Below are 24,115 nucleotides of genomic sequence, written 5' to 3'. Positions count from 1 at the left end.
TAGTTCTAGAACAGTTCTAGAATGTTCAAGAACGGACTGTTTGTTCTTGAACATTTTTCGCTGGGGTTAACTATAAAAATCTAGTCTGCAGAGCGTTTGTGTAACTTTTTCTGTTTTCCTGCTCCGTCAACCAGGCACTTGCTGAATGAAAGTGTCACCGCGTTACGATAATAATTCCAAAGAGAAAATACCAAACATGAGCAAAGCATTTTCGATCGAAGCTATTGTAACATATGCATGAAATTTGACGAATTTGCGAAAAAGTCAAATTGGTTGCGTTTTCAATACGCATAATACTGCAAAATCATTTATTTTCGCCAGCACAAAATTTGGTCATTTTTATAAAAATAAAGTTTTCGTCAGCAGTTAAATTTGCCAATTTCTGACTTAAAAAAAAATGCTTCAGTTAATTTCCGATTTGTTTGCCCAAAATATATCGCGGTTGCGAAAAATCATTGTGGGGAAAGAGGGAGGACACTTGAGAGTCACTTGCAGGAGGTGGGGCCTGTTTGTCACATGTCAATATACTAGTCTTATGTTATCAGGTGATCAGTAATTTGCCCCCATTAGTGTATCAATATTATGATTAGCGGATTAGTGGGACTGAATAACCGTTAACAAGTGTTTGAAACCCGGGTTTGAAACAGTGAAGCCAGTTGCCAATTGGTCTTATTCATTTTTTATCATGGTCAAACTAATAACAATCTTACCTTTATCGGCGCAAGTGTGAAGATTATTGGTTAAAATTAGTGTAAGCAAACTATATGGTCAGTTTTCAATAAAGTTTCAAGAGTTTTGCATCGTAAATATTTGATCACTTTAAGTACAATAATTTAAGTGTAAAATTAACAGTGCATTATGGGACAGCGGTTTCATAGGGCAAAGTTCAGATTTAATTGTAACAACCAATGTACTAGTGAGTTTAAATTAAATTGAATGCAATAGGATACAAAGCAATGTTTTATTGCGTCATACTGAGTCATTCGAAACACGTGCTTTCCAGGGATTTCCTGAAAATCACGCGAAAAAGTGAATTTCTAAAAACAATTTCCCTACGTTTGGATGAAGACATCCTATTTTCACACCTGTATTGTAGTTAAACGCAAACAACCAAACACAAATCATAATGTTCTGTATTAATTTGTTATCAATGCCGGGAATGTATATCAGTCAGGTGTTGATCACACAGCATCATCTTTTAATTTCGTTTATTGTCTTTGATCCGAATCCTCTGCGTGAAGGCTTTATAATCTGCAGCAACACTGAAAAACACAATACTCACAATGGGTAATAAAGTTGTAAACAATGAGCGCTAAGCATTACTATTCTACCTAAACGAAGTCAACGAAGTGGATACAACTGTACTGCACTTGCGTATCACAGCTATGTCACGTGTCAGTTAAGTTCATGGTGTACCTACACCCCTTTGTGTCAAAACTGGATTTATCTTGATAACGCAACAGACGGAGTATGTATGCGTGGATTACGTTGGATTTAAGTGCCTCATGCCTTTGGTAATTCAGTCTTAAATTTTGTCAAATATGAGTCATTAGTGTTCGTTAGGATGTTGAATTCGTCAATCGGTCGACTGATGATATACATGAAAATTTATATTAATGCCTGACAATTAATAATGGTTTCACAGTACATAGAATACTGCGTACTAGTATTGCTGGACTTGATAAGGACATGACATACAAAATCAGATGGCTTTTATTTCGCCACGATTTTACAATAAATAGCTGAGAAGTGGTCGAAAACAACACTGATGTACTCAAGTACTAGAAAATTAATGATTTGTTAATAGGGGGCAATAAGGGATAAGCGATGGTAAATTTAGGCAAGACAGGATTTGAATGTCAAAATTTATTGTTAACTTTTATAAAGTACGTTGTTTTGTACGAATGATGGGACACATTGTGTCATATTTTGATACTGGGACAAATATCCAAAAAGGGGGACTGTCCCGCCAAGATCGGGAGGTCTGGCATGTATGCTGAAACCATATAGCACACAGCTTTGATATTTGGTATATGACATCGGATTGTAGAATTTGACAAACTTTGTTGAAATCATGCCCATGTGTTCAAAATTTGCCTTGCTCTATATATATATAATTACCCAGGTGAGCAATCTTGTTCAATCTCGGCCTCTTGTTAAAGAAGTTTTCACAAAAAGCTTTGTTTATTTCAAATTGCATTGTATTACTAGAGTTAAACTGGAATATTGTGTTTAAATAATTAAATAGAGAAAGAAACAATAAAATGGTTGTGTGGAAGAATCAGATGTGGGACTATCATTTATAATATAACCTGTATGGGTCTGTGTAACTATCAGGTTTGCAGTAATCTTATTTTCAGCTACAAATCTTATTCACTGCAGAATGTAATCTAAATGTCATGTGAGCAAATAAGTCTGAGCCAATAGTCGCTTGACAGTTCACAATGTTAAACTGTTTACTTGTATCAGGCCGATGAATGGCATATGGAGCTTTACTTAGTTTGTGTTTGGATCGAAGACTTTGTTGCTTGACTTATAAAACAAAATTGAAAGAGTTTTTCTTTAAAATAAATTGTGTTTAACAGCCATACTCTGACGTTACATTTCAATTTAATTTAATTTTGCTGAAATCTTATCATTAAACATGGCAACATTTCCTGTGTCTTCTGGTGCTGAAGAACATGTTGTGGATAAAGAATATTGTTGTTCAATCTGCGAAGAGCATAATACAGAGATAAATGCGACTTTTTACTGTAAAAAATGCAATAAATTTTTCTGTGGACAATGTATTCATTCTCACAGTAAGCATGGTCTGTGGTTCAATAAACAATCTCCTTATGGAAAGGATAAAATAATGAAGTGGCCACTTTCTAAGAAAATAGAGAATTATCTTTTAACATGTGATATTCACAAAGATGAAAAATTAACAAAGTTCTGCCAGGACCACAGTCGGCTATGCTGCTATACATGTGTTGTCCTTGATCACAGGTATTTCAAATACATATTACCATCTTTCATTATTGTGTATATTTCAGTGCCATAATAATTGTACAGCATTAAGTTATAGTGATTATATTTATAATAAAAATAATGCTGTGGAAGATGACTTTTGTAGGTAATTGCTACGTAGAGACGTTTTCTTTCTGTATCTTACTTTTGCTGCTGAAAAACACTCTCTTTCGTTGTGTTTTGCATGTGCAAAGTAAGCATACACATAGGGGATGCAGCTCGTTGCATTTCGCATTTTGTAACTTTGTAGAAATCTCCATAGTATAATTTAATGACCACTCAAGTTATGAGGCCAGGTCAGGAATGGAACCCACAATTAAGCACGCAATATATTGATGTGTGCATCTGCTCAACAATATAATGATTTATAAAAGCCTCACACTCATTAGTTGGTTTGCATCTTGCAAAATGAAATGCTGCATCCCTAAAAGTATCATGTTGGCCAATGCTGAACTAGATTTCCTTAGATTGGGTCCTCTGTCAGGACATTTTTTTAACGTTTAATTGGCTGTTGAAAGGTCAACAAAGATCATAACCTGTCAAGCATACTTGATTTTTGCAAAAAGACTTTCCAAAACAATTAGACCCTTGGTCCAACAACCTGTCAAAACTTGTTTGACCAATGTATATCTTGATATTCATGTTACCTCAAGCATCTATTCTTATAAAAAATGAATTTTAGCTGTTTGTAAACACATTTACGTAAAATAATACATGATGTAATGTATTGAAGTAATATATAACTTTAGAATTAATTTAAATTCATACCAATTAATCTACAAAGACTAGTGCTGCAACAATATACCTGAATAATGGTATATATCGCAATACGCAATCCGCATATTGTTTTGCGATACGATTTTGATCATACTGGTACGAAAATTTTACAAAAATTCATCTACATTTGGTCCAGAAAAGCCATCCGAAATAATGATATCAAGGTAAACAAAACAAAGCGGTATTTAGTAAAAATAAATTGTTACGTAAAAATAGCATTCTAAAGTCTATTATATGGAGTAGCATTGTTACATGGGAACATTCGTTTGATGCTTTTGAACGAATTATCATTGAATTAATAGCGCACAACTGTAAATCTTTTGTTCGATTCTGAAATGAGCATTATTAAATTTGTAATTCGAATTACGGAAACACGCTTCTGAATTGTAATGCTAACGCCACAATAAAAAAGTGCTTTATCCTTTGTGTCAATAAAAAGTGCGCGAAAATTATGCACACATGTAGAACGTTGCATGGGAAGTTTGGGTGTATTTTGTGTTGTATAAAAACGGGAACATCACGTCAGGCGATTTATGCGTGTTCAGTGGGAAAAAGACCACCCGATATGACGTTTATTTTTATCGCATCTTTAAATAGTATCAAATGCAAAAATGTATTTCATACCAAGAAAATTGGCGAATGTTTGTGTTTCGTGTTATTCTTGAACACTTTTATAGTAAATATTTACCAGAATTTGCTTTAAAACTGGAATATACGGGATTATCGGGTAATTGGCGAGTTATAATTCTGGTACAAGTTAGCAATATATTGCGATATATTGCAATACAGGTTTTTAAACTGACAATATAATGCAATACGCTTTTTGGCCTATTGTTGCAACACTGACAAAGACTATGATCTTACTGGATAAATGGTAAAAAAGGAAAGTTAATGTTTTTTATATGCTTATGTGGCATCGATAAGCTTGTCGTCATTATGTTGTACACTTTTATGGCTAAAGTTGCAAGTTTTATGTTAACACACCAACCTCTATGACTACTTGTGCCTTCGTTTCATAACCCATAGCTGTGTTTGATTGGTGTAATAAAGGCGACTTCAGTAAAATGGGTTTGTCAAGTTATTTCTGGGGGCATTGTGTTTCTGACGAACACATCTCTTGATATAATTATCATTTCTTACCTGTTCTAATTTGTGAATGCTAGTTTTCATTAAATACCATTGGACTTGTGTCCATACATACATGAATGATGAACTCTGGCTATGATCTCTTTGATAAACCACAGGCCTTGGTTGTCAGTGAGGTCTGACTTGGTCATTTTTAACTGCCTACAGACCTCCCCCCCTTCCCCCCCCCCCATTTGGATTAAACAAAATCCAAGGGAAGTAATAAAGCTTTAAAGGGAGATGTCTATACCTGCCACATGATAAATAGAAATTTTATTTCAAAGTGGCGCAGTAGGGGGCATTGAGTTTCTGACAAACACATCTCTTGTTGGGTCACTAGGTCAAAAGTCAAGGTCACTGTGACCTCTAAACAAATAAAAATAATTCTGACAACCTTTCGCAGCTGAGTTTTGGCACCCGCTATGCGGTTCTCTTGTTCTCTTTCCTGGATAATGTTTTAGTATATTGATGCTGCATTAACAAATACAAGTGTATATGAAGTGAAAACACCAAAAATAAACAACGGTTGCGATAGACACCTATTAACTGTTAGATGCCCATAATATCACTTGAATGTTCTTTCTTGAAACAGATTATTATCCCCGCTTAATTTTTTTTTTCGGAGGGGATATAGTTATTGCTTTTGTCCGTCAGTCCGTCCGTCTGTCCGTCCAGCTGAAACTTTGTCCGGAGCATGACTCCAAATCTATTCAATGGATTTACTTCAAACTAAGAATATAAACAGATGGCAACTAGGTGAAGTGCAGTGACCAAGAACCATAACTCTATCTACCTTAGTTTTTGAATTATCTCCCCTTTTATATGATTTTAAAGTAAATTTTTGTCCGGAGCATAACTCTAAATCTACTGAAGGGATTTACTTGAAACTTAATATATATACAGATGGCAACTAGGAGAAGTGCAGTTACCAAGAACCACAACTCTATCTAGCTTAGTTTTTGAATTATCTCCCCTTTTATATGATTTTAGAGTAAATTTTTGTCCGGAGCATAACTCTAAATTGACTGAAGGGATTTACTTGAAACTTCAAATATAAACAGATGGCAACTAGGAGAAGTGCAGTGACCAAAAACCACAACTCTATCTACCTTAGTTTTTGAATTATCTCCCCTTTTATAAAATTTTGAAGTACATTTTTGTCCGGAGCATAACTCTAAATCTACTGAAGGGATTTACTTGAAACTTGAAATATAAACAGATGTCAACTAGGAAAAGTGCAGTGACCAAGAACCATAACTCTATCTACCTTAGTTTTTGAATTATCTCCCCTTTTATATAATTTTAAGTAAATTTTGTCCGGAGCATACCTCTAAATGTGCTAAAGGGATTTACTTGAAATATAAACATATGGCAACTAGGAGAAGTGCAGTGACCAAGAAACATAACTCTATCTACCTTAGTTTTTGAATTATCTCCCCTTTTATATAATTTTAAAGTAAATTTTTGTCCGGAGTATTACTCTAAATCTACTGAAGGGATTTACTTGAAACTTCAAACTTAAACAGATGGCAAGTAGGAGAAGTGCAGTGATTAAGAACCATAACTCTATCTACCTTAGTGTTTGAATTATATCCCTTTATTTAATTTCAAAGTAAATTTTTGTCCGGAGCATAATGAATTATCTCCCTTAATTTGTTTTTACAAATATTATTCTACTCTCTAAAACAAAAGTTGTCATACAAGCAAACACACTTCGGCAGGGATTTGGCACTACTGTGACAAGCTCTGGTTTGTATAGGAATAAATTTGTATTATTCAGATTGAGAGAATAAGTGTTCTCGTAAAGGTTACAAATTGGCAAGCAAGAAGTCCTGACACAAAGGTTACATGCTGTTAGTTTGATAATAAGCACCTATGGAATTTTTAAACTCCAGTTTAAATGATGTGCTTTGGTATACAGTCGAAACTGACCTAACAGCCACCTGAAATTAACAGCCACCTGCAGACAACGGTCAGTCTGGAATCCCCCCCAATGAAAAACACTTTATATTACACTTGAAATTAACGTCCTCCTGTTCATAATGGCCAACGGCCACTATATTCCACTCCGAAATTCACGTTTGAACTGAATTAAACGGTCACGCGTCAGTCATCTTGAGTGGCGAAAATTAAAAAACACAGCAAATCATTTGTCCGTCTATTTTGTGGTTATAGCGTCTGATTGCCGTAATTGCCTTTGATATAATAAAAGCGGCCCGCTGGGAGTACACAAATAATAAGGTGTTAAGAACGTTTGTTTTCCGGGAATAATTGTCGGAGTATCTTCAAAAGAAAATATGTCAGCGTTTGCCACACGTTGAAAGTAATTATCGCTAATTAAATGACCGCTAATAAGTACTCTGCACTTCCACCATCCAGCACCTTCTGCTTCCTCAGCGAAACGTGCCAGTACATCGATCACTTAAAGAACATTGCTTTGTCAAAGAATAACCAAGTAATGCTCGACTACATCATGAAATTGCATGAAATTTCGAAGACGAATTCTTTGCACACCGGGTCAAGTGTTATAGAATTCAAAAGAAGATTAGCGAGTTTTTTAGCCTGGAGTGAATTGTTTTTATTGTTGCGAGTGATAATTGTTGTTTTTGTGAACGAATAAATTTTAACACAATTTTTGCAAATTTTTTCTTTGAATGAGAACGGTACAGTTAGACCGTACTTTCAATTTATGACAGCTAATCCGCTTTTTAGACTTGTACGGACTTGACGTCAAAGGCACGTGACAAACTTTATTTACTGAATGAATGAGATGCAGGAGTTAACAAGTATACTAGCGTTGATATAGTCAATTATTTAGTTTAACAAAATGAAATTAAATCAATCTATAAGATATTGTTCTGTATTATTCAATTTAAGTAAATGCAAACGACTGGGTGGGGTAACGATGTAGCAATACTACCAACTGACCAACCATCTTAAAATTGTGATCCGAATTCATTGGTCACCTGTGGACAACAGTCACTTTGGTAATTTCCCTTGACTGACCGCTGAATTCAGGTTTGATTGTACATTGATACATTTACACATGTATATATGTAAGTAATAAGGTAATAACTACTTTCTTTGCACTTCATTTTTATGTCCCCCACTATAGTAGTGGGGGACATATTGTTTTTGCCCTGTCTGTCTGTTGGTCTGTTGGTCCGTTGGTCTGTCTGTCTGTTTGCGCCAACTTTAACATTTTGCAATAACTTTTGCTATATTGAAGATAGCAACTTCATATTTGGCATGCATATGTATCTCATGAAGCTGCACATTTTGAGTGGTGAAAGGTCAAGGTCAAGGTCATCCTTCAAGGTCAGAGGTAAAATATATGTGGCCAAAATCGCTCATTTTATGAATACTTTTGCAATATTGAAGATAGCAACTTGATATTTGGCATGCATGTGTATCTCATGGAGCTGCACATTTTGAGTGGTGAAAGGTCAAGGTCATCCTTCAAGGTCAGAGGTCAAATATATGTGGCCCAAATCGCTTATTTTATAAATACTTTTGCAATATTGAAGATAGCAACTTGATATTTGGCATGCATGTGCATCTCATGGAGCTGCACATTTTGAGTGATGAAAGTTCAAGGTCATTCTTCAAGGTCAGAGGTCAAATATATGTGGCCCAAATCGCTTATTTTATGAATTCTTTTGCAATATTAAAGATAGCAACTTGATATTTGGCATGCATGTGTATCTCGTGGAGCTGCACATTTTGAGTGGTGAAAGGTCAAGGTCATCCTTCACAAGGTCAAGGTCATCCTTCAAGGTCAAACATCATATAGGGGGACATTGTGTTTTACAAACGCATCTTGTTATACTTGTTTCTAGCATAACATCTATTGGGATGATTTTTCTTCATAAAATGGCAGCTTTCATGCCACTGAATACCAGTCTGTAATTTCTAAGATAAATATGTTGAGTTATTGTACATAATGTACATGTTTACCTCACCTTCACATAACAAATCTCATGGTGAGCGTTAATGATCCCCTTTTGTCTGTTGTGCGCTGTTTGTCTACAACTTGCAATTTTAACTTAGTAAAGGGCACATTTATTTATAATCGTCATGCAAATTGGTCAGAAAATGTTTCCCAATGAAATCTCGGTCGAGTTTGAAAGCGGTAACAGGCTGTTTATAAAAAAAACATGGCCTCCAGGGAGCTGAGCAGTTTCTCTTACATGGTTATATTAAAACATTGTGATGTTACATATTATGCCCATTCTTAATGAAACTTTTTTCAAAATGTATGTCTCAAGGTTTCCTCTGCCCAGAGGGTTTTCTGCCTATTTTGGGAAAAGGAGTCTGACCAAATTGGGAATTTTTTATCGACAAAATTGTCCATTTTGGGAATTTTTGCTTCGTTGAAACGGCTCTTTTTTGGAAAACATTGGGAATTTATCATGCTTAAATGAGTCAGTGTTTTAACAAATAAATGAGATTGTATTTGTTATTTTGTCTTCTTTATATAAACATATGCAATATTGGGCATGTTTTTTACTTGGCTCCGAGCATTCAGTTGCCAATTTCGTCATTGACGGCCCTGGCATTACTTCCAGGGAAGACGTTGACGATGCTGACTCAGTTAATGTTACATTTTGCTGTGTAAAATCGTCCGAGTCCGTCCATGGCACTGTCTGTTCAGGGTTACTAAAGGGAGTAATTTCCGAAGGTTCTGAGATTCGTAGAACATCCTTTGGCATCTCTTTTTAGCTCACCTGTCACGAAGAGCTTACGTGACCATGTGATGTCCGGCGTCCATTGTGCGTGCATGTGCGTGTCTGTCAACAATTTGTTTGTGTAGACAGTAGAGATCATAGTTTTCATCCAATCTTTATGAAATTTGGTCAGAATGTTTATCTTGATGAAATCTGGGTTGGGATTGTATTTGGGTCATCTGGGGTCAAAAACTAGGTCACTAGGTCAAATAATAGAAACCTTGTGTAGACAATAGAGGTCACAGTTGTCATCCAATCTTTATGAACTTTGGTCAGAATGTTTATCTTGATTAAATCTGGGTTGGGATTGTATTTTGGTCATCTGGGGTAAAAAACTAGGTCATTAGGTCAAATAATAGAAAAACCTTGTGTAGACATTAGAGGTCATAGTTTTCATCTGATCTTAATGAAATATGGTCAGAATGTTTATCCTGATAATAAGTGATTTTGAATCGTTACAGGGCTCCCACTGTGGTTCGCCAGATTGGCCAATGGGGAAAATTTAGCAAATTAAGCGAATAAAATAATCGTTTGGCGAAAACATTCGGCAAACGATTTTTTACCTTACAAATGCGGTCCAAGATAATAAACACTTTCAGCTGTAGACTGTGCTTCAATACATCGCTGTGTTATTGACCCGAAAAATTGATACGCAGTCGGCATTTACACCGGTCACAACCTCATCGAGACAAAGGAAAATGACTGGTGTGAAAACAAAGCAATGGTGTAATCGTACATCTTATCGGCTTAAATAAACAATTACATCTGATTAAAGATTAAAGATTGCTGCCAATTTCAATCAATTTGAGTAAAAGCCGTTAGCGAATTATCAACTTAGTCACACAATGAACGTAAGTAAAGAAGTTGATAATTGATATTAATTTTGATAAGTTCATAATGTTTGTAATGATTAAAGGCTAAATGTGTTTTAATTGTGAATGACAATAGATGAACGGGTATAAAACCCTTGACATTTTTGGCGAAAGTGTCGGAAATTGCGACTGCCATTATGGCGACCATAGGCAATAAGCGTCCTTTGGACTCTGACGAATCTAATAACACGGTCTAAAAAAAATCAAATTTGATAATAGATCATTCAAATATGTTTGGCTTTCGGAATTCAAGTGGTTAGACTAAAATGCAAAATCAAAAACAATGTATTGCAAAATATATGCATACAGTTTCAAAAACAAATTCATTCACTTTGGGTGTAGTATGTTGAAAAAAGACAACATTTCAAAACACGAAAAATCAAAAGGTAATAACAAAAAAATGATAATCAATATTAAAATGAATTTACATTAACAATTTTTTTATTTTTAATAATATATTAAAAATACCAAAAAATATTTTGTTATGTTCATAATTAATATATATTGACACTTTTCAAAATGAGCTTTTTGTTTTGAAATTTAGCATATTTAATTTTGTTTATTTCAGATCGCAAAGAGGCCTCACGAGCTTGAAGTCTGAAAACATCAATGACAAATGCGCAGGCTGCAGCAATATCTCAAAGTGAAGCGGCTGTAGTGTCTGCTATGACGGATGTGTACTTTGCTGCACAACATACTCTCGCATCATCTCTGGTTCCAGACCTGAACAGATTGTGTGTCTTGCAGGTAAAAAAATAAATAAAACATCTTCAAAACAAGTTTTATTTGTTTTAAATTGATTGATAAAATTTGATTTTGTTTATGTTTGCTACAAATGTTGAGCAAAATATACTTGAAATCATAAATTATATTTTCAGGATGCAAATTTGTATTAATATATTTTCAGGGTGCAACCCAGCTCAATGACCTTCGAGTTGACAGCCACACGTCATATGAACACGCCTCCAGTGTGTCGGAATTTCAAAACTGTATGGCAGACTTTCTGAGGAGTGATCTTCTCCAGAAGATACAGACATCATGCAAGTACAGTATCATGATCAATGAGAGTACAGACATTTCAGTGAAGCAAAATTTAGAGACCTATGTTAGACTTTTGAAAACTGATGAGTTTGGAATGCCTTTGCCACATACTTGCTTTTTAGGTGTGGCTGAACTTCAAAGAGCAAATGCAGAGAGCATATATGAGAATGTAGTTAATTTGATTGGTAGAAAGGGAATTGACATTCAACATCCCTCAGAAATTCTATTAAAATTGAAAACTTGGAGAACTTGTTGATTTTGTCCATAGACAGCCCACCAATGGATAAGTTTGATTTCAAACGTGCTTTCAAGATTTGGGCTGGATTGAAGTTGAGGCAGATTATGGCCTTCTGCTAAAATGTATGTTCAGGATATCATGTTCTCATGTAATGTAAATTTATCATGTGCTTATTTTATGAACATGTGCTTGAGTTATGATGTGTGTATATATATAAATGTTTTGTTGTACTGTTTTTTGTTTGTTATGCACACATAATGTGGATTATGGCCTTCTGCTAAAATGTATGTTCAGGATATCATGTGCTCATGTAATGTAAATTGATCATATGGTTATTTTATGAACATTTGCTTGAGTTATGATGTATGTACTTCTATAAATGGTTTGTTGTAAACTGTTTATTTTTGTTATGCACACATGATGATTATAGTAATAAACATCTCCTTTTGAACAAAAGTTATGTCAATTTCTTCAGTAATAACATAAGGTGAAGGTGCTGCGATTTAACGCATTTACTATGTTGTTATAAGTACCAATATTTTCCAATAAATTGACAAAATTTCCGTGACAAAAATTGTCATAACTTCTCTTCGGGTGGGGATATTTTAACAATTCAAACTGTTTTGGCAAGCTTTTTGGAATATCTATCTAGCTAAATTAATAAAACTAATGTATGACAAATTTTAAAATTTAACAGGGGTTGCTTGTAACTCATGGAGCTGCACATTTTGAGTGGTGAAAGGTCAAGGTCAAATATATGGCTTCAAAGCGGCGCTATAAGGGGCATTGTGTTTTTGACAAACACATCTCTTGTTAATCTTGAAAAACAGACCTAGAGGTCACAGTTTTCATCACGTCTTTATGGAATTTTGTCAGAATGTATTAATTAATTAAATCTGGCTTGGAATTGTATATGGGTCTGATAGAATTTAAGTTGATGTGGCAAGGTTAGTCAGGTGAGCGATTCAGGGCCATCTTGGCCCTCTTGTTTTAAGTTAAAACAGATTTGTTGTCAATTTTTTTTTCCAATAGCTTTTGCTGTTGTGCGACATGGTGGAATAGGTAGGGTTTGCGGTAGATGATGTAAAGTGAACGTCGTGATAGTGAACTACGTACGGTTTGCGGTAAAGTTGTAAAGGCTTATAGAAAGTAAACACGCGGATTCAGCAGTTCAGGAAAATTATAGTAAATAAATTCGTAACAAAAGACGTATTTAAATGAGGTATTGATTAAAATTGAATTACACATCTGAGAGGGGATTTTTCAAATATTTGGGGGAAAAATATATACTCTAGAGATGGGGGAATGGGGCCGTATAACGCGGAATATTTCATCCAAAAAAAACACTGCTATTCTCATGAAATTTTGTCAAAATATTAGTTATGTGGATGTCTCGGACTAGTTTGAAAATGGAAGTGATCAGTGAAAATACATGGCCGCCAGGGGGTGGGGCAGTTTTCTTAATGTATATAGTGAAAACATGTGAACAGTCTAGAAAACACATTTTTTGCCCAATCTTCATGAAATTTGGACATATTTTGGAAGAGTTCAAAATTGGTTCAGGTCTGTTAAAAAAACATGGCCGCCAGGCGGCCATTTGTTGTTCATTCTTCATGAAACTTGGTTAGAACATTTGTTCCATTGATATCTTGGGCTGCAAAGAACAGATCATTTCTTTTTATCTCAGGTGAGCGACTTTGGGCCTTTCAAGCCCTCTTGTTTGTTCCTATTCCTAAATACTTTCAGATAAAGATTAGATATTTGGTGTGTGAGTCTACCTACATGACTTACAGATGCAGTGTTTCATACTAGAGTTTCATTCCAGTCCATTGATTTTTGGCAAAGTTATGGGTTTGGACTTACAAATGTTCACTATAATAATTGTTTTCCAGAGGTTTTTTACAAAATGTTTTAAGATATTTAGCTGATTTTTTATATACGAGTTTACCTACATGACTTACAGATGAAGTTTGAGTTTCGTTCTGGTCCATTGAGTTTTGGCAAAGTTTTGAGCCTTGGGCCTTGGAAATGTTCACCCTAATAACCGTTTTTCAGATCTTTACATGACTTTTAAGTGTGTGATTTTATTTACTTAAATGACTTTTATATCAAGTGAGAGTTTCCTTCAGGTCCACTGATATTTGGCAACATTTCAGGCCATGGACTTTTCTCTTGAATACAGTTTTCCAGACATTTTTAGCTCCACTGGCCAAAGGCCAGGGGGGCTTATGTCATGGTCCTGTGTTTCTCAGGAATGTTCCTGGGGTCAACCTCTTTCAAATTTGTTCAAATTATGCCCCTGGGGTCAAATTTTACCCTGCCCCTGGGGGTAACAAAATTGAAAATTTGCTTATATAAGGCCTATTTTGTGAAAACTTTCAAAATCTTGTCGTCCATAACAATTGGGTCAGGGCTATCAAATTTGGAACGTAGAGACATCTAATAGTCCTCTACCAAATTTGTTCAAATTATTCCCCTGGGGTCAAATTTGAGCCTGCCCCGGGAGTCATAAAATTGAACATATGCTTATATAGGGTCTTTTTTGTGAAAACTGTACAAATTTTCCCGTCCATAACCTTGGGCCTAGGGCTACCAAATTTGGTATGTAGTGACATCTAATAGCCCTTAACCAAGTTTGTTCAAATTATGCTCCTGGGGTCAATTTTTACCCTGCCCTGAGGGTCAAAAAATTGAACATATGCTTTTATAAGGCCTATTGTGGGAAAACTTTAAAACTCTTTTTGTCCATAACGCATGGCCTAGGGCTACCAAATTTGGTATGAAGTGACATGAAATAGTTCTCTTCTTAGTTTGTTAAAATTATGCTCCTGGGGTAAAATTTGAAACCCGCCTGCGGGTCATTAAATTGAATATATGCTTATAAAGTGCTTATTTTGTGAAAACTTTAAAAATAACCTTTGTCTATAACCATTGGGCCTAGGGCTACCAAATTTGGTATGTAGTGACATCTTATAGTCCTCTACCAAGTTTGTTCAAATTATGCCCCTGGGGTCTAGTTTGACCCTGCCCCGAGGGACACAAAATTGAACATATGCTTATATAAGGCCTATTGTATGAAAACTTAAAGAAATCTTTCTGTCCATAACCGTATGGCATAGGGCTACCAAATTTGTTATGCAGTGACATGTAATAGTTCTCTTCTTAGTTTGTTCAAATTAAGCCACTAGGTATAATTTGAAACTGCCCCAGGGGTCACAATATTGATTATATGCTTATAAAGTGCTTATTTTGTTAAAAATTTAAAAATCTTTCTGTCCATAACCATTAAGCCTAGGGCTACCACATTTGGTATGTAGTGGCATCTTATAGTCCTCTACCAAGTTTGTTCAAATTATGCCCCTTGGGTCAAATTTGACCCTGCCCTGGGGGTCACAAAATTGAACATACGCTTATATGGAGCCTATTTTGTGAAAACTTTAAAAATCTTATTGTCCTTAAACATTAGGCCTAGGGCTACCAAATTTGGTATGTAGTGACATCTTATAGTTCTCTACCAAGTTTGTTCAAATTATGCCCCTGGGGTCAAATTTGACCCTGCACTGAAGGGTCACAAAATTTAACATATGCTTATATAAGGCCCATTTTGTGAAAACTTCAAAATCTTCCTGTCCATAACCATCTGGCCTAGGGCTATCAAATTTGGTATATACTGACTTTAATAGTCCTCTCCATATTTGTTCAAATTTTATCCCTAGGGTCAAATTGACCCTGCCCCGGGGTCACAAAATTGAACATATGCTTATATAATGCCTATTTTGTGAAAACTTAAAAAAAATCTTGTCCATAACGTTTAGGCCTAGGGCTAGACAGTTTGGAATGTAGTGACATATGAGTCCTCTACTTAGTTCGTTCAAATTATGCCCCAGGGGTCAAATTTGACCCTGCCCTGGGACCACAAAATCATTTATATGCTTATATAGTGCCTATTTTGTGAAAACTTTAAAAATCCTTTGTCCTTAACCATAAGGCATAGGGCTACCAAATTTGGTATGTTGTGACATCTTATAGTTCTCTACCAAGTTTGTTCAAATTATGCCCCTTGGGTCAAATTTGACCCTGCCCAGGGGTCACAAAACTGAACATACGCTTATATGGGGCCTATTTTGCGAAAAATTAAAAAATTCTCTTGTCCATAACCATTGGGCCAAGGGCTACCAAATTATGTATGTGGTGACATCTAATAAACCTTTTCTTATTCTTTAATGTTTGGTGTGCTTTGCATGCCTTATTGATATGTTTATTTTAAGAAACATTCATGCTATCGTTACTTTAAAATTTCAAATAAAAACAAAATTCAATGACCTGATATTTTTCCTTCTATTTGTGCCCGATTACAGTATTGATAATATTATTAGCCAACAGGGATAAACTATTCAATAGCAATGTTAATAAACTGCCTTGTATACAGCAAACGGGTATAACTTACAAAACAATTGAAGTTAACACAGAACAAGTTTCACTCTTTTCTGATATATTTCGCCTAAATAGGCTTTTTCTACAATTAAGCTACATTTTCTTTTTATTTCTCAATACAACAATTGTATATTCAATTGTATTTCTGTGTAAATTTATTTTTTATATCCCTATTGGATACGAAACTGAGTCTTAGAAGTTAAATCAATCCAGCCGTTTTATGCAAATATTCGAATATTCAATTGAATAGATTTGCAAATATTTGAATACCGATATAGGTATTCGATGCCATCCCTATTATTTGTGAAAACTTTTAAAATATTCTTGTCCTTAACTCTAGGACCTAGGGCTACCACATTTTGTATGTAGTGAGATATAGTAGTCTTCTACAAAGTTTGCTCAAATTATGCACCTGGGGTTAAATTTGACCCAGCCCAGGGGGTCACAAAAGTGTACATGTGCTTAAATAGGGCCTATATTTAAGTATTTGCACATGCCAAGAATATTAATTTCAGCCTTTTTTTCAGCAGTGGAGCAATACAGGGCCATCATGGCCCTCTTGTTCCTAAACGCTTGCAGAAATTAACCTGATTTTGGTGTGTGAGTCTATTAACTTGACTTACAGATCAAGTTTGAGTTTTATTCCGGTCCAATTGGACGAATTTACGGGCCTTGGAATAGGAAATTTTCTTTAAAATAACACTTCCGGATTTATTTCCAAAACTTTCAGTCTCATCATACAGGGGTACTGTCAAAGGCCTATAACTTTGTCAAATATCAATGGACCGCAACTTCGTAATGATGCAGGGGTTTTTCAGCACCGTCTGCTCCTCCGGAAAACGGAGGCACTCCCAAAGCAAACGGACCCAATCCCAAACCGAAATTATTAAAAAAAATCCTAATTTCCAAAAAAAAAAAAAAAATTTTTATTTTTTTTTTAAATGAAGTGTCTTATAACTTGTGTGACTAACCAGTGTTTGTTTGGGTCAAAAATATCTGCTATAAGGTTTTGACTGTACAGTTCTTATCTCAGAGTGTAACTGTAACTGAAAAACAAAACTGCAGTACTTGAATAAACATTGAACATGCCCAATATTGTATCTGTTTATATAAAGAAGACAAAATAAGAAATAAAAACAAATTTATTTGTTAAACCACTGAATTATTTAAGCATGATAAATTCACAATTTTTTCCCAAATGAGCAAAAATTCCCAAAATGGCCAATTTTGTCGATAAAAAATTCCCAATTTGGTCAGACTCCTTTTCCCAAAATAGGCAGAAAACCCCCTGTGATGTTTTCAATTAGGATTCTCTGCTGTGTTGCTCTTTAGTAGTGAAGTGAAGTAGGGGGCATTGTAATTCACAAACGCAGCTCTTGTTAGCTCATCTATTTTTTGAAAAAAAATTATGAGCTATTGTCATCACCTTGGCGTCGGCGTTGGCGTTGGCGTTGGCGTTGGCGTTGGCGTTGGCGTCGGCGTCCGGTTAAGTTTTGCGTTTAGGTCCACTTTTCTCAGAAAGTATCAATGCTATTGCATTCAAACTTGGTACACTTACTTACTATCATGAGGGGACTAGGCAGGCAAAGTTAGATAACTCTGGCGTGCATTTTGACAGAATTATGTGCCCTTTTTGTACTTAAAAAATTGCAAATTTTGGTTAAGTTTTGCGTTTAGTTCCACTTTTCTCAGTAAGTATCAATGCTATTGCATTCAAACTTGGTACACTTACTTACTATCATGAGGGGACTGGGCAGGCAAAGTTAGATAACTCTGGCATGCATTTTGACAGAATTATGTGCCCTTTTTATACTTAGAAAATTGACAATTTTGGTTAAGTTTTGTGTTTAGGTCCATTTTATTCCTTAAGCATCAAAGCTATTGCTTTCATACTTGCAACACTTACTAACTATCATAAGGGGACTGTGCAGGCAAAGTAATGTAACTCTGACTGGCATTTTGACAGAATTATGTGCCCTTTTTATACTTAGAAAATTGAAAATTTGATTAAGTTTTGTGTTTAGGTCCACTTTATTCCTACAGTATCAAAGCTATTGCTTTCATACTTGCAAGATTTATGAACTATCATAAGGGGACGGTGCAGGCAAAGTTATGTAACTCTGACTGGCATTTGGACGGAATTATGGGCCCTTTATACTTAGAAAATTGAAAATTTGGTTAAGATTTATGTTTTGGTCACTTTACCCCTAAAGTATCATAGATATTGCTTTCATACTTGGAACACTCACAAACTATCATAAGGGTACAGTAAAAGGACAAGTTGCATAACTCTGGTTGTCATTGTTACGGAATTATGGCCCTTTTTTGACTTAGTAACTTTTAATATATGGTTAAATTTTGTGTTTCGATCCACTCGAAGTATCAAGGCTATTGCTTTCAAACTTCAAATACTTACATGCTATCATGAGGTTACTGTACCTGGCAACTTGAATTTTACTTTGACCTTTGAATGACCTTGACTCTCAAGGTCAAATTATTAAATTTTGCTAAAATTGCCATAACTTCTTTATTTATGATTAGATTTGATTGATACTTTGATGAAACTACTCTTACCTGACATACCACAATAGACTTCACCCAAACCATCCCCCGTGCCCTCCCCCCCCTCCCCCCCCTCCCCCCCCCCCCTAATTTTTTTTTTTTTTTTTTTTTTTATAAGATCATCTCACAAATGACCACCACACCCTCACACTATACCCCCACCCCACCCCCCCACCCCCCCCCCCAAATTTTTTTTTTGATTTTTTTTTTTTTTTTTTTTTTTTTTTTTAAGATCATCTCACAAATTATCACCACACCCTCACACTATACCCCCCCCCCCCGATTTTTTTTTTTTTTTTTTTTTTTTTTTCGCTTTTTTTGGAAGATAATGTAATAAATGTCCACAACCCCACACTATACACCCCTCTTCACTCCACTCCTCCCTCCTTTGTGATTGAAAATGAGAGTCCCTTCACCTTTAAAAAGAAAATAGATGAGCGGTCTGCACCCGCAAGGCGGTGCTCTTGTTATAAACTAAGTATTTGCTCACTATATGTTAGCCTTCGTTACAAAGAATTGCATTTACAAGTAGAATATAAGCGTATAATCCTATTTATTCTAAAAAATAGATTTCATCTTTCTTCATAACATTTCACATATGAAGGGCTCTGCTACCTCTAGCGTTTTGGGGCTATTTCCTGAGCAAAATTAAGACTATTTTTGTCTGAAATTAGCCCATTTTTTGCTTGAAAATTTTTCTTCGCTTGTGAGCCACTTGCTGACATTTTGCAGCCGATTTTTTTTTGTTTACATAGACACCGGTGGCGAAGTGATAATGATACATTAACACCGTTAAACAGTTTTCTGTACATGTTGTATTTTGATTTGAAACCACTAAAACAGCCCCACTAAAACAGCCCGGCGTCTCGGAGTAATAATACAACATTTTATGAAATCCAAACATTACTTTTTTTCCTTTTTTTTGTTTTTGAAGAAATGCTTGAGAAATTACTTAGTCAGCATTAGACCGTCATTGGATGTCTAAAACCGTGAGACTTATGGCGAAACCGTTAGACTTGACAGGTAGACGTTTCCGATTCTGCATTCAAGTCTGCACTATACTAGACGTCCTCGGATCACAAACCTAACGTTTGGTCATTTTGTGAGTTAACATTATTATGTCCGATATTTTTTCTAAAGAATTGTGTGTTAATTTCTGTGGCTTCCACTTTCCATTTCCTTCACAGCATCCATTTTTCCCGAAATCTGCAACTCACTTTCTAAATCAGTCTTTCAAGTCACATAGCTACCATACAGGGAAGTTACTCTTATCTACTTTTTTAGCCAATCAAATTCGTTGTTTCTTGGGAAATTAGTTTATAGTTGCTATGTCAATGCCATAACTCCGCCCATCTGATTAAATGACAATTCCGTACTGGTCGATTCGATAACGTTGAATCGTAACATCTATAGCATAGATCATTACACGGCACTCTTCAGTGATTCTGTTATCACGTAAATCGCCAAGTAACCCAAATGTTCGAAAAGTCTGGTTGCAGTGTAAAGCGTGCCCAATTAAGACATTAGCCATGTGGATTATTTACCTAGGCGGTCGTCATTATCCCCTGGGGCCTTTCCGGTAAGGGTGTTATCTGTGTAATATTAGTAATGTTTCTGGCGATTTATAAGAATACTGATTTATACGGCCTGAAAACAGGCATTTAGAGTGTGCATTTTTTAAGCATGGGGTCTATTTTTTTCAATAGCCAATTTCATGGAAATGATAATTTTAATCGCCAGCCAGGAATTGTAATCACCAATGGCAATTTCAGCAATCGGTAACGCTAACGTAGCTACCTTTACACAAAAAGGAAACAAATAGAATAAAATGAAAGCGCTGAAGGCACTGAAGTTGTTCGCTGTTGTCGTCCTTGATTAGCTTGTGCACATTGCACAGGCTAATCAGTGTGCACAGGCTACTCTTATTTGACATGCATTAAGCCCCATTTTCCCTGAAAGCAGCCAATATGTACAGATTCCAATGATAAACACTAGACTGGCCAATGTCGTCTTACAAGCTGGTAAATACACTCACTGCAGGAGTAGAGCAGACACTCCTAAGCATTTGTCGTCTGCAGTGCAGACATGCAGCTGTAATCGTTCCTAGCATAATGAGTTAAGTTTCTTTGCGTAGCTAAGGCTTCTAAGAGCACATACTGATTTGCAAAACATGCTCTGAAAATTAAGTCGTGAGCTAATGCTCAAAACTAAAAAATAGGTGATCACAGTTTAATTGTCAAATGCCCCTGTATGGTAAATTAAATGAATATTTTATTACAAAGTAGAATAGAATTATGTTATTGTTCTTATCAAAAAATGTAATTCCCCTACATTCCTCATAAATTTTTCCATCAAAAGGGACTTGCCACCTCCCCCAAATTGGAAAAAACGCTGCCTAAAATACAAACATAAGCATCAATATAAATCTGATTTTAAAAAATTGTATAGATTGTAAGCCAAACATTGGCAGGAATGAGACAAAGATGTCAATGAAATAATTTAAGAATATTTAAAAGAAATGAACAGGTTGTAAAGATGTACATAAAATACCAGCTGAAAAATGCCAAGTACTATTTCTTCCAAGAGCCTGAAGTGAGTCACACTTCTTGTGACAGTTGTCTCCCTTGATAAAGGCTCTTCTTAGTGGTAGTTACACAATTCTGGGGAACTTCGTAAAAAGGTTCAATAATGAATAATTACTGTTGATATTTTGAATGCCTTGTCAATGATTTGAAAAATATAAAAAGATGCAATAGAAAACTAAAATGAAGTCTGTTATGCAATATGGAAGTGTTTTTTCATCAAACACATAATAGTTGAGATGAAACAAGAAGAAGTTTATTCCAATATTCTCAAGTTTACCATGGTCTTTTCAGGCGCACTGCTGTACGAACATAGTGCACGCTGAATGCCTGATAAGCAATGCAGCTGTAATCACATATTGTAATATCAGTTGTTGTTTTCAATAGTTCAGGAATGGGGCAAATATCTGTTTTAAACTAACTTTTGGAAATTGTTACGTTTTTTTACAAAAAAAATGAAGATGAAAGTTGATTTTGCCTCCGTAAATGGGGGGGGGGGGCAGGGGGCATATAGCAGCCTTACTATCCGTCATGTTTGGATGCAAATTTCACCAAGACCAAGAACTATATACACTGTAACTCCAATATAGTGCGGTCAATGGGGTCCAAGCCGCGAAACAGCGTTATAACGGATCCGCGTTATAAGTTTTGAGCTCATTTACTGCAGGGCGCTATAAAAAAACAGGTATAGAATAGCCTATAGTATAGGTCATGTATATTGCCATGCTGTGTTGACGCAAATACAAAAACCGAATCGTATCGATAACAGTATACATACCGCTTTTCTTATGTGCACATTTATCCGATAATCCAATAAAATAGCAACATCACTTAAAAAATAATAATCTTGAACATTAATTACGATAAATGTTTAAGAAATTTGTAAACACAACCGTACGCATATATGCCATTTTCAGAAGTGTTAAGAGTACAGTGCATTATGGGGCAGAGCTTTCATTGGACGAGCGACTTTAAATTTAGATTGAATGCAATACGACTCGTGTACAAAAAATTGTTTTATTGCGTCATACGCATGCAAAAAACGTGTTTCCCGGGGACTTTCTGATATCGCGCGAAAATGAAAGTGAAACTCTGTTAACAATCACCGGTACACTGCGTTCGCATGTAAATAAATCGTCTGCATTATTTAATTTCTTATACACGAACTGAAAGATTAAATGACATAATACTAGAATGATAATGAAATGACAGAAAAAGTTGTTTTTAACAGTAGGCAGTATATTTCACAGCCGCTCATTTAATATAGTCAAACTGCAACCATATAAAAGTAAGAATGTTTGAATCGTTTTGAATTACTTTAATTGGATAACTATCCCGCTTGCACTTAACTTTTGGAAATTATCGCACTGAACCGCTCTGATGAGAAAATACATGTAATAAACACTGACACGCGAGTTTTTCACACCTTTATTGACATTACACAACAGATTAACACCAATTAGCTGTCGGTGTTGTTTAACCTCGAGGCGATTATAATCGGTTCAACGGACGGTTGAATAAAGCAATCAACATGTGATTGCCGCCATCTTTGAATTGTCTGAAAATACTTGAAGTTGCATAATACGGATTTAAATCAGAAATCAAATGGAATGTTGGAGAAAAAATGGGATCCAAGCACTCTCCGCGTTATATTGGATTCAGCGTTATAACGGAGCGCGTTATATTGGAGTTACAGTGTATATTTAAAGGTGGACGTGCCAAATCACAGCCAAGGATGACACAGCATTGAATTGAAATATCTATCAGATTAATTTTCCAATTGAAATTGATAAAACAGTGTGTGTGGTCGGTTTTCTTGACAAGCAGATTGCATTGCTTTCATATTTAGTAACATTTTTCAAAGTTGCATTATCTTGTCATGACTAATTTTGTTTGCCAAAGCTAAACTTGTTTAAACATTGCCTGATAAATTGATGTAAGGTAACCAGTAAAGATAACCAGCTTTTGGCCAAAAAAAAGTGTTAAGTATAAAAAGTCCCACTGCATAGATTTCTGTTTTGATTTTTGATCAATGGCAAACAATTATTGTATCAAAAATAGTGTTTTTAGATTTAGGTTTTAATAATTGGTTTTAATTAGTGAATTTTACATGTGTTTGAGTTCACTATGTAAGATCAATTACAAATTCTATAACTCTGACCCTCAATTTGAAACTTCACGCATGTCTTTTGTGTTATCATTTGTGGGCTCTGACAAAGGCTAATAACTCTGACCAGTAATTAAGCAAATTTAATCCCATTTCATTCTAAGACAAGTCTGGAAATTGTGTGCAACAACTTTATATCTGTATGTCTACAGATATTGAAATAAAACTACACATTGGTTCAGTCTGTATGTCTACATATATTGAAATAAAACTACACATTGGTTCAGTTGTTTTTAACGCAATCACTTACAAGTCCAATAACTTTGACGAGCCCGAACATGATGATACCCCTGTGTTACTTAGAGAAAAGTCAGTAAAGTAAGACACAAGTGTGTCGCATAATTGATGTATTTCATGTCGCATAATTGGTGTATTTCATGTATATTCCTTGTTCGGTGTAACTGAATACATAATATCTGTCTTCATGAAGAAATGCATAAATGGGCATCATATGTCGTCGTCAAATTAGACGAAAAAAATGCACCAAGTTATGGCCCATCGCGGGGTTCACTAATTTGTTATGTCTATTGTACGCACATGCAACACTGTTAATTTGTGTATATTTTCATGTTAAATGACAG

General features: G+C 35.3%; 2 protein-coding genes across 4 annotated transcripts in view; both read left to right on the top strand.

The window, feature by feature from the left end:
* Positions 1 to 24,115, top strand: part of LOC127875800 (uncharacterized) — a 215,757-nt gene that overhangs the window by 135,762 nt on the left and 55,880 nt on the right. The window lies entirely within an intron of this gene.
* LOC127875769 (uncharacterized) overlaps positions 1 to 24,115 on the top strand; it is a 138,785-nt gene that overhangs the window by 87,260 nt on the left and 27,410 nt on the right. Inside the window, exon 1 of one of the 3 annotated variants that reach the window (XR_008047485.1) lies at positions 1,354 to 2,988. The exons of 1 other annotated variant lie outside the window; for it this stretch is intronic. Coding sequence is in view for 1 of the 2 variants with exons in the window: in XM_052420569.1 (XP_052276529.1) it covers positions 2,645 to 2,988 (344 nt within the window). In the remaining variant the exon portion in view is untranslated. Of the gene's footprint in view, positions 1 to 1,353; positions 2,989 to 24,115 lie in introns of those variants that run through there. One more of the 3 variants, XM_052420569.1, reaches the window with a different exon arrangement.

The sequence above is a fragment of the Dreissena polymorpha genome, chromosome 1 (genome assembly GCF_020536995.1).
Source record: "Dreissena polymorpha isolate Duluth1 chromosome 1, UMN_Dpol_1.0, whole genome shotgun sequence".
Lineage (NCBI taxonomy): Eukaryota > Metazoa > Mollusca > Bivalvia > Myida > Dreissenidae > Dreissena > Dreissena polymorpha.
This window is presented reverse-complemented; position numbering and strand designations above follow the sequence as displayed.